This window comes from Epinephelus moara, chromosome 8 (genome assembly GCF_006386435.1).
Source record: "Epinephelus moara isolate mb chromosome 8, YSFRI_EMoa_1.0, whole genome shotgun sequence".
In the NCBI taxonomy this organism is placed as follows: Eukaryota; Metazoa; Chordata; class Actinopteri; order Perciformes; family Serranidae; genus Epinephelus; species Epinephelus moara.
In genome coordinates, this window is record NC_065513.1 from 19310421 (window position 1) to 19327434 (window position 17014).

The following is a 17014-nucleotide window of genomic DNA, read 5'->3' on the forward strand; positions in this document are numbered from 1 at the left end:
TCCCCTTCCGTGCATGTAAATTTTGTCTTGATTCAGCCTTCACAGGAGTTACCGTGACGATATTAATTATCCGACACAACGTTGGTAGGATTTACGCATTCCCAACTGAGCCAACAATTCGTCAGTGTAAACAACACCAAGTTTCATTCTGACATCCATTATCAGATATACAGCTGTGTCTAATATAACTGCATCACATCCTCTTTTTTTTTCTTCCCTTCACAATTTGTTGACAAAATCTGAGTTATGGCACCGCACACTGATACGAAGCTCTGAAGCCAGGATAACAGATGTAACCATGACTGCAAATAGCTCAGCCAACACTTGCTTTGGCAGATGTTCCAGCCCAATTTTAGAAAGGCAAGATCAAATTTGCCCTGTGTAGCCATGAGTGCATGATTATAAGACTTGGCAGGTTTCTTTTTTTTTTTTTTTGAATGTGGAAGATCATATTAAGAGGGATTGTTGTGGATCATTATCAGACTTCTCTAGAGAAGCATGTCAGATGGGACCTGTCTGATACTGGATATCTAACTACTGGCTACCCATTTAGGGACTCTGTCATATTACAAAATGTGCTTTAATTTGAGAAGACATAAATACAGTGTGTTGGTTCAAAAAACATTGCCGCCAGCTATTGCTAATTTGATCATCTTGAGAACATTACCCAAGAATTCAAGGAGAATTTTCGAAAGAATCCACACTAATTTGAAAACATGCCTGATGTAAATTTCATTAAGGCATTATCGTCAGAGCCTCATTTTAATCCTGTCCAATGTGGCTCTATTTTATTCAATTTCCCTGCAGCTAGTATGCTGATTCAATTAGCTCCCAAATGAAGTTATGGAAGGGATGGTAAATCCATCTGCTTCCCTGATTCAATTGGGTGGTTTTTAGCGTCCCCTCCCTATACTGTAGCCTTAAATGTACAGGTCTGCTCGGAACCTGTGTAATGTTACTCTTTTGTTTTCATTATCCAAGGGAGCCATCTTATCCTTCAACACCACATCCCGATCCTCATCTCCCTCTCCCTCTCTACCTCTGTCCCTCTCACTCCCTCTCAGCCAACGTAGGATGCATTTATCTGTTTTTATCTTGGGATGAGTGATTCATGAGTCTGCAGCAGCGCCTGCTGTAATCGTGGGATCTGCAGGAATTGTCAGAAGTGAAGGCGCCAGAGCTTAAATCAGTGCAGCAGAGACTGGGTCCAATGTGTTCTGCATGTGTATCTCATGGTTTCAGACAGTGTCTCTAAGCTCTTGACAAGCAGGATATCCTACGTTTAAATCAGACATCTTTATGTTGCGCACCCAGGAGAGTGTGGACTGCACTTAAGCAGCACTGCTACATGCGGTATTATGATTAATTCAGAACAGTCCAAAGTTAAGCTAAGGCTCCGTCGAAAGCATTGATTCATTTTAGGGTGAGTGTCGTATTGCGTAGACCACCTACAGTATGTCCATAAATGTTATCTATTTCCCAATTTCATGCTTCCCTTTTTTATTGCGTGTGAAGCACATCATCATGCTTTGTGTGCAGAGAGTGTGTGTGTATGCGCGCACACATGTGAGAATTCCATATGAATATTTTATAGACCATGTGAGAAGCAGGAAAGGGAAGAGAGAAGCGAGGTATGATGAGCTGTAAGTGCCGCAGCCAGAGTCATAAACGGTTTTATTTTTAACTCACCTATTTGCAGGACCTTTAAAAAAAACCATTGTTAGAATCGGAACACTGAATTTTAGGCCACTAAATCATTTCACATTTTACACTCGCTGAATATTCCAACAGAAAGCATTTTTTTTCCCTCCAGCATGAATTACAGATTTGATTTCAGACAAGATCACACAGGGAGACAGACTACTTTAGATTTTATCAGTGAGTAAGTGTCCATCACATGTCTAGTCACAGTGAACATTAAACAGAGTGTGAAATCCCCAAAGTCCCTTACTATTGCAGCGTCAAGGCTATTTTTTACGCATATAGATCTGAGTCTCTCTCTTCACTCATGCTGACACGCTATGCAGCTCGCTTGTTCTTTAGATGCTGTTCTCCTTGCTGTAATGGCTCCAAATGATCAGACCACCATGGTTGATTTCCTTCCTGTTCCTTTTGCCATGGCCAATTCCCTCCATTGGTTCATGCAACCATTTAGACTTAACTTGACATGCTGAACTGAGGCTCCATCTGTTTTATAGCTGTGTGCTCTGAGTGGCCTATTAGAATTTCAGGTAGTGATGGTTGTGCTTTAATGCACTGGCTTTGATGGAAGGCTGCCTTTGTTGTGGAGGAAAGAATAGGAATTAAATATCAGTTTAATGGTCTAAATGTGCACTTTCTATTTTAAAGCACTCAAGTTGTTGTGTTAAATTATAGATATTGGAAAGGATGTCTACAAAACAGAAAAGCTGACCATGCAGGTGTGTGGGATGTAAGCTTTCTAAACCAACTTTATTCAAATGTTAGCATTATAATTATACATAAACAGCCTCAACTATACTTGAGGTTTTTTTTTTTTTTTTTTTTTGCCAATTACCCAGTGGGATTAAGCAAGCAGCATTTGTCAAGCCCCTGAAAAAACATGACAAAATCTCCTTTAGAAAACCAGGAAGCTCACAGCATTGTCACATATGTCTACAGTGTGTGTTCTACTGATAATAAAACTAAGTGTTTACAGCCCTGCTACCAGCTCTGCAAGTGGTGCCTTGAGCTATATGCTAACAACAGAATGCTAACATGCAGGTCTAATGTTTACCATTTTCATAGTCTTAATTATAGTATGTCAGCTTGCTAATATTTGCTTAGCACTATATACAAAGTACAACTGAAGCTGATGGTAATGTTGTATGTTTGCAGGTTATTTTGTCACAACTTAAAGCTATAGTGCGTAACTACTGTCGCCTCCCAGCGGATAAAGCGTTATTACAACAAATAAGCCGGCACTTCCATGTACACAGAGTTAGCTTAATCAGCATTGTGTCATCTCCTCTAGTAGTGGCTTGGGTGAAACGGACATTTATGGACAAGTAGAAGTTACGCACTATAGCTTTAAGAATTGGACACTTTAAGTTTAATCAATGTAATACGCTACATGAACATGATTCTGTGCCATATAAATAGAATGAGAGTAAGACTGAAATTGGTCTGTTTGCTGTGGTCATTTGACAGTTTGAAACCCATTTTTCTTAGTTGTTATGGTGACGACACATCAGCGGGGCTGTGTGTGTCACGCTCACTGGTTTGAGAACGCTATTCATGCCAATGGTACACACTAAGCTGCCATTTTTCTTTTCTCTGTCTTTTGTTGATGCTCATCATGTAGCCTGGGCCTGTAATCACATTCAAAATGATCAATATCTGTGTGTCCTGGTGTGTTAAATGGACCTGCACTTGTATAGAGCCTGTCTAGTCTTGTGACCACTCAAAGCACTTTTTACACTTCACATTCACCCATTCACACACACATTCATACACTGGTGGATGAGGCTAGCATACAAGGCGACACCTACTACTCAGTTTTTAACACACTCACACACCAATGGAACAGCCACCACGAGCAATTTGGGGTTCAGTATCTTGCTTAATGATACTTCGACTGGCCGTCCACGAATCATACGATTGGTGGACTACTCACTCTATCTCTGAGCCACAGCCGCCCCACCTGGTGTGTTAGCGAGTGAACATTAAAAACATAAGAGAAATCTCACTGACATCTGACATTACAAACACTGATAACATGAAATATGATGTAATTAAAACCATTCATTCATTTTCCGTAACCACTTATCCTATTGGGGGTCGCAGGGGGCTGGAGCCTATCCCAGCTGACATTGGGCGAGAGGTGGAGTACACCCTGGACAGGTCGCCAGACTATTGCAGGGCTGACACATAGAGACAGACAACCATTTACGCTCACATTCACACCTACGAACAATTTAGAGTCAGCAGTTAATCTAACCTTCATGTCTTTGGGCTGTGGGAGGAAGCCGGAGTACCCAGAGAAAACCCACACTGAAACTGGGACAACATGCAAACTCTGCACAGAAGGGCTCCCTCCTGGGATCGAACCAGGAACCCTCTTGCTGTGAGGCGACAATGCTAACCACTACACCAGTGTGCTGCAATTAAAACCAGCAAAACTTAATTCCTCTTTAGTAGCAAAGCAACAGAGAGCACAAAAGACGCCTCTCCATGCTTCATTCTACTCCCCTGCTCATATGGTCATCACTGCAAAATCTCACCTCAGCATAGTAAGTTCACGACTTTCCAAGAGTTGGTTTACATGAACATTAGCATATTACAATGGTTACAGTTCTTTGCAATGGTCGCTCTGGCCATCCTACTATGTTGATTTGTAGAGGAATGTCCATCCTACTCTCACTCTCTATCTATGATCTGTACCAAATTTCATATCAAAACCACAAGTATTTTCCTCATGGTTGCACAAGAGGAAAAGTCAGGGCATCACCAAGTCGTTACGATACATCCTCTGGGGACCATGAATGTCTGTATAAAATGCTGTGCCCAGTCATCAAGAAGATACTGAGATATTTGACTGGATAAATGAAAATTAGGTTATATTAGTGGCATTAGATAGGAAGCCAGGGGATAACCAAAATCAGGATTTATCCTCAGGGCACCATTGATAATCTGCTTTAAAGTTCAAGGCCAATGTAGTATATTGATAGACCGTCAGACAGACATTGGCATCCTTAGAGCCATCCGTTACCATGGCTAAAAATGTGAAACTACAGTACTGTGAGCTTCCTGTTTTTGAAAGAGATTCATTCTGGTCTTTGCAGATTGCCTGAGGTTATCTACATGCAGGTGCCACTCATTATGTGTTGAAGCATACACTGTGAAGATGGAGAAATGGCTGGTATTTTTAGACAGAATAACAAAGCATTTAATTTCAGTTATCTTATGTGCAGCATTGCTTCATGCAAGTGTGCTAGCATGAAGACTGGAGTAAAGAGTAGGGAGGAGGGGATGAAGGGGGAGGACGTTCAATGCATAGCGATGTCCTTTCCATGTAAAACCGTTTGGCTTACAAATTTGTCTGCTTGCCACCATATTGCAATGCAGTGTGAGTCACAGCACGCTGCTTTTCCCGTATTTATATCCCCAGCATTTTGGCTGTAAGATGTGCCTTGACCAGCCAACCAGCTGACTCTCTTAATGTACTGCCAGAACAAGTCGTCCTGCTCTGTAACAAAGACATCTATCCTCCAGTCAGGACAGCTCATTCCACATGCAGATGCTTCTTTCAGCTGAGTGCAATTGATTCACATTCCACATTTAGCACTTTCAAAAACATTATATGCCTGTCAAATTTCCAGAAAGGGAAAATGTTTATGTTCATGCTGGAATGTGGTCAGAACCAAAGTGACCAGCCCGAGAAAATATGCGGCTGCCATGAGGGGAGTTTCTCTATATGACATCGCCTTTACTACCCTTAATGCTCCAAGGCAACTGAGTCACACTTCAGACTGTCTGCGCACCTCGCTTTCTCTGTGTGAGTGCTCAGCAGGCATTTATAGCTTCTGACATCCCACCACCCCATGTGGAAACAACGGTCACAAAAGGTGTCAGAAAGAAGATTCAATGTGTAGCAGCATGTGTGTGCCACATAAAAGCCATACTGAAATTTAAAAGAGAATGTATTACTCTCGCTGACAGCTATAGTAAGTGACAGTGATATTTAATCAAATTATCACACCATCCTCAAATTTAGTTATACACTTTGAAACAGCTCATTCCACATAATTAACTTGTAACCCGAGGCACACACAGAAACCTGTTTGTTGTTTGTGTTTTATCATTTTAAAGAAATAGTTTTTATACATCAGGTAGGACCTGTGGGTTCATTTGTCGATTTGTTACAGAGGTTACAGAACATGCTCGGTGCTGCCTCGTGCGACAGGCTGCCTGAAGGTATAAAGGTGTACCTTCTCAAAATATTTAAATTTGGCCATCAGCAAGCTGTTGGCTCTCAAGAAACTTTTTTATTAATTTTGACCTGCAGCTATTTATAATCAGCACCCTAGATTTTGCATTTTAATAAGTCATTAGGGCTTCTTTGTCCAACAGGCTAAGTCTATGACAGACTACAGGCTGTTTGTTTTTGACAGTAATAAACAAAACAAACCAAATTAATGAATATGAGTTTCAGTCTAATTTGTTTGGGCGGGTGTTATTGCTGAGTGTGGTACGCCGCACCCTATTTCAGATCTGTTCATTTTCATTTTCCTGGCACTTTCTGTGACCATGTGCTTTCACACAGAAAAAGCCATACATGTCACATAACAACCTTTCAAGCTCAGCGAGGCTCTTCACATCTCATGGAATTGGCTTAGCCAGAGCTCACCTCTGTGTGGAATGGCACATTTTTAAACTCAGAAAGGTGTCATGACACAAACAGGCTTTTCTTTGCACTCAGTGGAGAAGTGCTGTACTCAGTCAGCCATCTGCCTGGAAATTGTCTGCCTTTAGCCTCATCTCGCGTTTTTGAGTCATTTTAGCTTTGCTTTTCGAGTTAAGGGGCTTTTCTGGAGATGGTGGTGTTGCAACAGCACAAAGTAGTTTTCTCTGGTGTAATACCGTGTTCAGGTGGCAGGCAGATCTGACATCTCTTGTAAAAGTTCATGTAGATTGAGATCAGTCGGGTCACTGGTGGCCAAAAACACACTGAGGGGGTCCAGGTTTTCCCTCCATACCATAACAGTGATAGCGTCTGAATATCCACTGTCTATTTACTCTGTAATAATTAGTATCAATTATAACATGGTTATTGGTGTATCACAAACTTTGTTATTTTGTGTTAGTGAGTTACCTTTTAAAGGTCTAGTGTGTAGGATTTAGGGGGATGCATTGGCAGAAATAACATAAAGTATAATAAGTGTGTTTTCTTTAATGTATAATCACCTGAAAATAAGAATCATTGTGTTTTCATTACCTTAGAATGAGCCGTTTTTATCCACCTATGGAGCAGGTCCTTATCCATGGAGATCGCCATGTTGTACAGCCATGTTTCTACAGCAGCCCGGAATGGACAAACCAAACATTGACTCAAGATACAGCCATTCGTATAAAAAAAACACAAATTTTTCTTTATTTTATTTATTTTTTTTACATGAAACTGATTCATTTAGTTTTTTAACCTGTTTAAATCACTTGTTCCCTTTGTTTTCGGCTCCTGGTAAAAACAGCCTAAATGTCTCGACCTAAAGTTATCAGAGATAAAAGGTGAGCGCACATTGGGCTAGCGGTCCATCCCTGACATGCCAGGCAATATTAAAGAAACAGTGTTTAGTAATGTGAAACTGCTTTACTTAGTGTTTTTACTGGTCTTCACAGTTTATGTAATTTTATGTCACGGTAATGGCATATGTCACAATACAATAATTGTTCTGTAAATAAAGAATTGGTTTAAAATAACCATACTTTATCACTTTGGGTTTTTATCTTCTTTTATTTGGAGTTTTCATACAAACAAAAGAACAAGTGCCTCACATGAGACAACACTTCAAAAACAAAAAGATAAAAAAAGTAAGACTAAAATTCTTCCAAAATTTAAGCTTTAAAGTTCTTGACAACAATATTTCCGGTGTTACAGGTTTTTGTATTTACAACTTTACCCTCCTCCTAAATGTCTGCCCAAACACATTACCATGCGAGGCAACTAGATTCTCAATATGACGCGAGAATCACAAGATCACGCAAAAATCCAGCCCCGATTTGCCACCTAGCTTGTCACGAATTGCTCCAGTGGTAGAAATAGTTTTGCCAAATCCCTGCCACTCACACTTTTATTACACATTTCTTGCATTGCACAGTGTATACTGTCATTTCACCCAACCCTACTCTGTGTGGTTTTCCATCCTGGTCATCAGGAGCTAGAAGATTTTTGCTTGAACCACAAAGAACTAAACGTGCTCAGAACCCTGAGGACCAGGAGTCAAAAACATGAGCCTAGACTTTAAATGTCTTTTGTGCATGTACATGTAAATGGGCAGGTGTCTTTAACTGTGTGCCATATGGATTAATTGTCTCCATTCTCCTTTATTACAACTACTTTGATTTTATTATCTAAATTGTAGTTTCCTCTGAATAAACATAACACTTACTGAATTGGAGGGAGCAGCCATTTAGTATTGTACTATCACAAAGTTGGTGGGACTTAGAAGAGAAAGATTCAAAAACAAAAAAGTCAAAATCAAAGTAACTTGACTTCTCTAGTGTGGGTAACACTCCAGAAAGGCTAGATCCTACATTTCCCATAATGCAACCCAAACGCATTATTCATAAGACCCTTCATACCTCCTGTTTGCTGACTTCTTGTAAACACCACAACTCCAGTTTTTAAGACAGACTTTCTGCTAATAACATTGAGATTTTTAGCATGTTGTGCCGTTTCAGTGTATGATTAAGAAAGTGACCTGCCGTCGATGTTTTGAGACTTCCTGTCGAGAGAAGAGCGGTGAATCAGGGTGTTTTTCTCTCCACAACTTTAAGCTTTAATGATGGCTGCCCCGTTGTGGGCTCGATGGGCCATAACACTGTCCTCCTCATTCCTCTGTGAGTTGTGTGCACGCAATTCAGAATCTTTGCACTGTGACCTCGGAGAACATACAGAAAGTATGCAACTAACACACACACACACACACACACACGCACACACACACACACACACACATATCCCCCAGGCTTTGAAGATTAAATGAGTCTTCAACACATACAGTTAAATTAGCACAGCTGGAGAGAGGGTGTCAGCAGGATGCTATGTATGCAAGTGATGTATTTATAAAAAAAGAAACTGGGCCTCGTTCGGCTCCTTATGAAGCTGCCTCTTGCTGCATTAATCACTTTATCCTGCGATGGCAAAGCCACTTCAAATAGGGACACAAGATTTGCACACCAATTCTCGTCTTAATGAGCAGGGGAGATGAGTGTTTGTCTGGCAGACGTGTGCAAGTGTTGCCCCTTCACATGCTGCCATCAAAGAGAAGTACAAATAAGTAATTGACCCTGTCCCCTTTTGGATGTGCAGCTGTGTTGTTGGGAAAACTGCAGGCTTAGATTAGAGCTACATGGATCTTACTTTTTAATCTCAGATACAGCAAGCGAAAATCCTGCAATTGATTCTCGTGTTATATTTCTTTGAAACAAGTATGCCATGAGCGTTCAGATATTGCCACAAAGACTTCACACACTCCTAGTTTGTCTGGGTTAACCGCTCGTGGAGGAGGGAATGGGGTTGAGAGTGTGATAGAAGAAAGAACATAAGGTGGGGGCTGGAGGAGAGGCCTTGCTTTAACAAGCTTATCTCGCTCCCTAATTCAGTTTGGGCCATCAAAGTGTTGAGAGCCGGCGTCGCTAGGGGCGGTTGTATTTTTTGACCGCTACCTGTGACAGCAATTACAGGTTCCCCTTCAAGCCTGCCTTTGTTTTTGTGGCAGACTTGACTGCTTGGGTAGAACGAGATTACCTCAACGTTCTGCGACTGGAGGATAATCAAAGCCTCACAATGCAAGGTGTCATGCCCCTCTAAATCAACCAAGCAGCCCCTGCCACTGTTCCTTTCTGCCCTCCTTTATCCAGCAGGATGCTGTGACATTATTGTAATTATAACAGAGCTGTTGTTTAAAGGTATTCCTATACATCACAGGAAAGTATTCCACACAGTCAGACACAGAAATGAGCATCACTTTACACCCAAATAGAAGCAGAGGCTGCTTCCATTTCAGAAACTTCATAAATAGTGTATTCACAACAAATGAAGCATGCATACATACTGTGCAGCATTTGCATAATTGCATACCTGTAACCACAGCATTGTTAAAAGTAAAATTATGTCTGCACGCAAACTTAAATGCCTGTTGTCCCACTTTCATTTGCTTAACATCTCACAAATGGAGAACTGGGAGTTTATCCACTTGGATGCCTTTTTAGAAAGCCACGAGTTTGCTTTGTACTCACTAAGGCATGGCTTTGTCTACATGTGTGTCAGGACCCGGCTCTTTGCCTGCTTATGTACACAGCAGGGGGTCTGCATTTAAGAAGACCTGTCTAATACCCAGGGAGCAGGCCTCAATCTTAAAGCAGCTGGAAGGAAAGAGAAGCTCTTGAGTGGGTCTAAACATCATGAGAGATGTAACCTCTGAGTGAGCTTATTCACATCACTGCTCAGGAAAAAAAAGGCTCAGGGTTTGTAACATATTGCAGGCGATAAACGTGTGGCGCGATGTGCTGAGATGCACAGTGGTGTTCTGCAATGTGTCAAGACTGGGAGGTGGAATGAAACTGAGCCATAACTCATGCATTCAGTTTGTTTGCTTATTTGCTTAATCTATGCAGGGCTCCTTTTTAGGATCTGTCAGAGCCGTGTGACTCAGTATATGTTGGCCTATGACCAGGCCAATTAGTTTGATGTATGGTTGCCTCAATGTTATGTATATTCAGCAAAATGAATAAATCTGCATGCGCATGTTTTTCTCCCTTTTGCTCTCTCTGTTCTAAATTTTGCCACTATCTTCCCATGTGACGGCAAAATGCCAAGTCGCACACTGTTTTTCATCCTGTATTGACGGCGAAACGGTGCTGCACAGATGTATGTGATAAGCCAGACAGTTTTACAGTGACATTTAGGCTATTAGCATTTAAAGGGTTGGAAATCCGGAAGACAGCGCTATCAATTATTTACATCTTCTTACATTAGTATAAAACAACATGCTCTTTTAAAGAAAGTGAATCTTTTGGGAAGCTATGGAAAATTCACACCCTGTATTTGTCTCCTTTTTTTCAATATTTACAAGTATTAAAGGTTTTTTGTTGTATACAAAACAGCAATAAACATTTGGTTGAATGTGCTACAGAGATGTAAAGGTTCCTTTTAAGCGGAGAAAGATTTCCATTATGTGGAAAGAACACTAACATTACACAACACCCGCTGCTTTAGTCTTATGAAAGCTCAGTGGGAGGGACATGTTTTATAATACTGCCCTTTATTAAAATAAAAGCTGTATTTTCACACTGCACTGTAACGCCCATGTCAGTAGGTTATGTCTTCTGCTTAGCTTTAGATAGTCACATACATTATTCATTTAACATAATTAATATGGTGGAAAAGTTCTACTTAGAAAAAAGCTTGACCTGTTTAAGACATTATAGCAGAATATTTTACCTGAACCACAGTGAACCAGGTAAATGTGTTGGAGCTCTGGTACATTTTAGGGTTCATCTTAACTATGTTCTAAATCTTAACCCAATGATTATGTGTACTTTTCTCAATAATGAAGCATCACTGAATCCTAAAATGTCAGTATAAGTAACAGTTTGTGTGTTTACTGCATCGCATCCCAGCGTTGTAAATTGTTTGCAACAAATGAAAACCTATTAAAAATTAACCCAAATGGAGCAGTCCGGGTCTCAGAAGCTGCTGCGGCGTGCGATTTCTGTTTTGCTGAGGCAAGGTTGTGGACTTAGCCTTGTTGTTCAATATTCTGTGAATAATTGAAACTGACATTTTGCACCCAGTGTCTTTATACAGCAAATCCACCGATGACATCAGAGGGGGGAAAAAAAGATGCTGACTAAATTGTGAAAATGTAGCGTCTCTGACACTTTTTCACCAGCTAAGTTCCTCGAGATGTATCATTCTAGTTTATTAATCTATGTTTCCTTCCTCTTTCAGGTGGATTTGCTCGTGCCCACCAAGGTCACAGGCATCATCACCCAGGGAGCTAAAGACTTTGGCCATGTGCAGTTTGTTGGCTCATACAAACTTGCGTACAGCAACGATGGGGAGCGGTGGAATATATATCAAGATGAGAAACAGGGGAAGGACAAGGTAAGGAGCTCACACAGCCCATAATAACCACAATCAAAGACAAACTGCACAGTCTTAAGCCACGTCTACAACATATTAACTGACAAAACTGTGTATACTTGTCATGTACACGCAGCAATCATACTGAAAAATACTGTAGAATCATAAAAGTGTGTCTTTGGGAACAGTGAGTACTGTGAGTTTTGAATTATATATCACATCACGAAGCAGAGGGGCATTCTGGGTAGAGAGAGTTAGCACAAAAATTCACAGGTGGTACAGAAACCTGAAGCAGCCGAAAACACAATGCTGCAAATGTCAAAAACTTTCTTTTCAGTATTGAGTGTGAAAATGTCCATTTCAGGACCTGTCTGTTTCTCCCTTCCACTTCCCTTTAGCTTCGTCTTATCTGCGGCTCAAACTGAGCTTGCCTGGTTTGTTCTACCGCCTCTCTCTGGTTTGAGATCAGATAAGACCGTGCTGTCAACCTGGCCTGGCCAGAGCTATGCTGAAAATCTTGTTTACGGCCCTTCAACAGAGTACATGTCCATTCCAATCGCCCACGACAACAGACAGAGCAGGGCTGCAGCAGCCTCTCCGCTGATATCAGGAGAGCTGCAGGCGCAGGGTTACAGCTAAAGCTGAAGCCCCTTGTCTTTCAGATACTGGTGGCAGGAGAGGTAGTGTTTACTTTTCTCTCTTGCCTTGTTATTGAAAGATAAGCCTGGCTTCTTCTGCTTATTCATGTAGTCTGGTGTGTTGACTATAGAAAATCAGGACACTGACATCTAGTAGAATTCATACATGCATTTCGCACAGTGCAAATACTGCAGACGTGCTTGTAATCACTCGTTATTATACACTGAGGTTATGATGTATTGTTTAAGTACTGTATAATCTGTTCTTTTCTAATATGTGGTGTAATTTAAACTGTCATTTATGTCTTGAGCATAATTCAAAGTATTTCAGATTGTATAAAGAATGCATGAATCAAAATCCAACTATTAAAATGTGTGTCTCCAGTGTGTAGGATTAAGGGGCATCTGTTGGCAGAAATTAATTATAATATTCCTAACCATGTTTTCATTAGTTTATAATCACCTAGAAATAAGAATGGTTGTGTTTTCATTACCTTGGAACAGGGGTCGCGTTAACCGGATATTCTCGGTCACTGACCGTTTTTTTACAACAATGACCGGAAAATCTGAAGGCCGTCTGTCATTTTGACCGGTTGCAATTACCACCCCTGCCCACTTGGCGGCGGAGTGCACAGTCAGTGGTTTAAGTGGCTGCTGTTTTCACACTGCAGAGAAAAAGTCATTCATCGCCTTCATGTAGCGTTGTTGACATAACGCCCTGGACACACCGGACACGGAACCGAAGCACGGCGCCCAGCAGCGGAGGCAGTTTTCAGTCAGCGCTCATGTTAACCTATCTGACTGTCCACACAGGCCGCTGAGCAGAGCGGCGCGCCCGCGGAGGCAGCGCTTCAGTTCGGCGTCTGGTCTATTTTTCACGGGAGCCGCGAGCTCTTCTGTCAAGCTGATTCGAGTGGATTGTACCACACAGGAAGTCGGACACAGAAAAGACAAGAGAATCCAGCCAATTTTCAAAATAAAATAACAACAGCACGCCCTGAGGAACGTGAGGAGAAAATACCGTGTTTATAATTTAAAATAACACAACAGTGCATAAGCGAACACATTTTTCAATACCATAATGACTTCATTACAATTTTAATTTTATGTCACCGAGCCTACAGGCATAGCTACATAACGCCCTGGACACACTGGACGCGTTAGTGCCGTCCGGTGTGTCCAGGGCGAAGCCCAATGGCATGGGTGTGGATGTCTGTTCATCTTTTCGTTCATGTCCTTATTAATGCACACTTTATAACTTGCTTGTTGGATTTATTAAAAACGAACGAATGAAAACTAAATGTCTTTTAATTTTCGTTTTTAAGTGATAATAAAGATATTCAAATGACCGATAAAAATAGATTATGACCGGATTTTTATGACCCTGTTGGTCAAAATGACTGGCAATGAAAAAGTCTAGCACAACGTCTGCCTTGGAATGAGCTTTTAGATCTGCATAATGAGCGGGTCCTCTTTCACAGAGTCCGCCATGCTAGTCTACAGCAGCCCAGAACACACAAATCAAACACAGGCTCTAGATAGGGCCAGTCACGTTTCCGTATCGACCACCATAGTTCTCCTACACACAATCTGCAACCTCACAGCTACATGCCACTAAATTCGACACACTGATCCTTAAAGCTCAGCTCAGACCGATGATTAGTGACAAATCGAAAGTTGCAGAGAAAAGTTGCAGCGATGTGAACTGGCCCGTTTGAGCTCGACTCAAGGCGGCTGATGGTGTTACCTGCAACTCCGCTGGTCAAATCGCTGAGTAGCAGCTGGTTATAGAACGTAAAGCTTGTCACCTGTTTCTACAGCCAATCGGCTTGTAGTGAAGTCTGCTACGTGTTCGCTCGCTGCAGGTGCTCCGGCCCCGCCAAGCCCTCTGTTTCCATCCCCATGGTGTGCAGGTCAGATGGTGGGGTCACTGCTGCTGCTCACTGTATGTGCTTATGTTGCATAGAGATGATGCACCATCTCACCTTTTTACATCGGTGTGAACCAGCAGGTTTTTAGAACGTTGCAGAACGGCGCATTGCAAGCAGTTGCCTGTTTCAACTCGTCTCATCACGAATCTTTGGTCTGAGCTGGGCATTAAAGATGGGGTAGGCAGTTTAATTTTGGCATCATTAGGCAAAAATGCCGTGATAACCGTTGAGCATATTGTAATTCAAGTGGTCTGAGAGACTTCTGCACCTCAGCTTGGATCTGTTTTCAGACCATGACGGGAGACTTCAGCCAGTCACAGGCCATTTTCAGAGAGCGTGGCTGTCAATCAATGCAATCAGTAATTGACATGATTGACAGCTGTGTTAGAGACTCCTCAGCTCTGACTGGTTGTTTTCATGATTTGTGCATAAGCCATTATGAGCACTATGAGGAGGCAGAGGAGCATGATTTTTTTCAATTTATTTATTTTTTTGTAGAAAATACTGACAGTTAGCCTATATAAAATAACTTTTGTCATATTTGCTAAAAAAAAAAAGCAATCACTGCTTTAATTGAAAGAGTTTTGTTTTGCCTAATACTGTGTGACCAAGTGTAAAAGTTTGCACAGATAATTCAAATTTCAGTGCCTTCAGACAATTATTTTGCATAGTATTTGATTTATAATGAAGATAAATTGATTTTGATTGTGCTACATTTAATCTTTAATACACATTGACACACATTCATTTATTCATGCAAATTATTTCACCCAAAAATAATAATCCAATATGAAAGCACTGGCGGATTGTTTTCTAATGGCTTGCAATCCTTTAGTCTTTAATTTGCAGTCATACTCAATTTCATAGTTCAACTGCAGTCCATGCCCTGCAGTCTGTGCACATGAAAGCATCAGCTATGATGTCGGGTTTTCTCATAAAAACTGATGCTGAGCAGAGGTTATGTGAGAACTTCGACTGGCATTTCAAAATTAGATTTTTTTTTTTTTTTCAAAGGACAGGATTTTTATTTTCTTTGGCTCAGTGTGGTCGACCTAAATCTGAAATGTGACAGCACCTTGTTAAGGCAAATAACACCCCTCAATAGCCAGATGTCAATTTACGCCTTTATCCTTGTTGCGCAGCCAGTGCACCAGCCAGTGCACCAGCCAGTGCACCAGCCAGTGCCTGGAAATATTTTTCCATCTGTGCAGTTCACATTCTTTGCTTGAGGAGTTTATAATTTCAACACCCACGATGATCTTTGGATATGGGCCACTGCATGCTCTGCATGATTTCCACCCAAGCAATCTCAATACTGAGCACTGGATGACTTCCGAAGGCCTGGTAAGCATCATCTGGAGATAGCAAAGGGGAGGAGAGAAAACTACTGGAGATATCTCAGGAACTTTTCATGTTTATTATGTTTTATTTATCATTTTCAGGAATAACTCAGTTGGAGCGCCACTTTTGTCAACCTACACGTGGATTTAAAATATCTTTAAATTAAGCCATATTCATAACCATCCATAGCCCCCCGTGATGTTATTGCTGTATAAGACAGGGCAAAACCAAGGATAGGTAGTCAATCTGAGTGTGTGTGTGCTCTGTATTAGAGGGCAGGCGTGTTTAGCAAGGCTTCTGAGAATGTCAATCAGTTTGTCCCCAGACGGAGCCAAGGGGCTGTTCAGATGTATGATTCTTCAAGGTGTTTTCCCCCTTCAGTCAGCTGAAGCAGCCATTAATGCTAGAGGACACATTTGGCTGTTGGACTCCCGAGGCTCCTCCTGCCACACCACAATGCTTGACTTGGCAGGGATATACTGTGATTGTGTGTGTGTGTGTGTGTGTGTGTACGTCTGGGTGTCTGGTTCGGGCACAGTGGTAGAGGCTTGTAAGTATTCTTCTCAGCTCCCCCCTCCAGCTCCTGTGTGGCAGAGGCTGCAGGCAGTTAGATCTAGATTGAGAGAGGAGGCTCTGTCAGAATACAGATGTTGTCAAAGCAGGGCACACACACACACACACACACACACACACACACACACACACACACACACACACACAAGCAACAGTATCCTTCTACAAAATCCATAGAGTGCCTTGTTTGCCTTTTCTGTATACACAAATCCCAAATACCTGTGTATTGCACTTGTAACTGAGACAAATAACAACATAGTCTACTGTTTAAACATAATTGAAGTGGGATACATTCCATGATTGTACATATCGGCTCGGCCGCATTCCCACACGCACACACTTTCCACACCTGGGTCACTACGCTGCCCAGTCCCACGCCGCTGCTCTTTCCTAGGTGTCAATATTTACGCAGTCAGTTGATGGGGGGCAATCAAGCACAAAAGCCATTGATTTATGTTTAATTGTGTTTCACTCAGGTGACACAGGGGTTAATTAGCCATTAGAGTCTTCAGTGCCCTCCAGGTCAGAGGGTAACTGAATGTTAGAGAGCTAAGAACATACAATCATCTTAAATATAACCACTAATAGTCAGATTTTCTTCTACGGTCATGAAACTATTGACTCAGGATTAAAGAACACTTCATACATATTGTTGTCCTAGAAGGAGTAGTTGTGCATCTCGGTTTGAGTGTAATTGCCTCCTC

General features: G+C 41.5%; 1 protein-coding gene across 2 annotated transcripts in view; it reads left to right on the forward strand.

The window, feature by feature from the left end:
• Positions 1–17014, forward strand: part of LOC126394877 (EGF-like repeat and discoidin I-like domain-containing protein 3) — a 142730-nt gene that overhangs the window by 115908 nt on the left and 9808 nt on the right. For both annotated transcript variants that reach the window (XM_050052017.1, XM_050052018.1), the window contains exon 9: positions 11693–11848. In XM_050052017.1, the coding sequence (XP_049907974.1) occupies positions 11693–11848 (156 nt within the window). The remainder of the gene's footprint in view (positions 1–11692; positions 11849–17014) is intronic.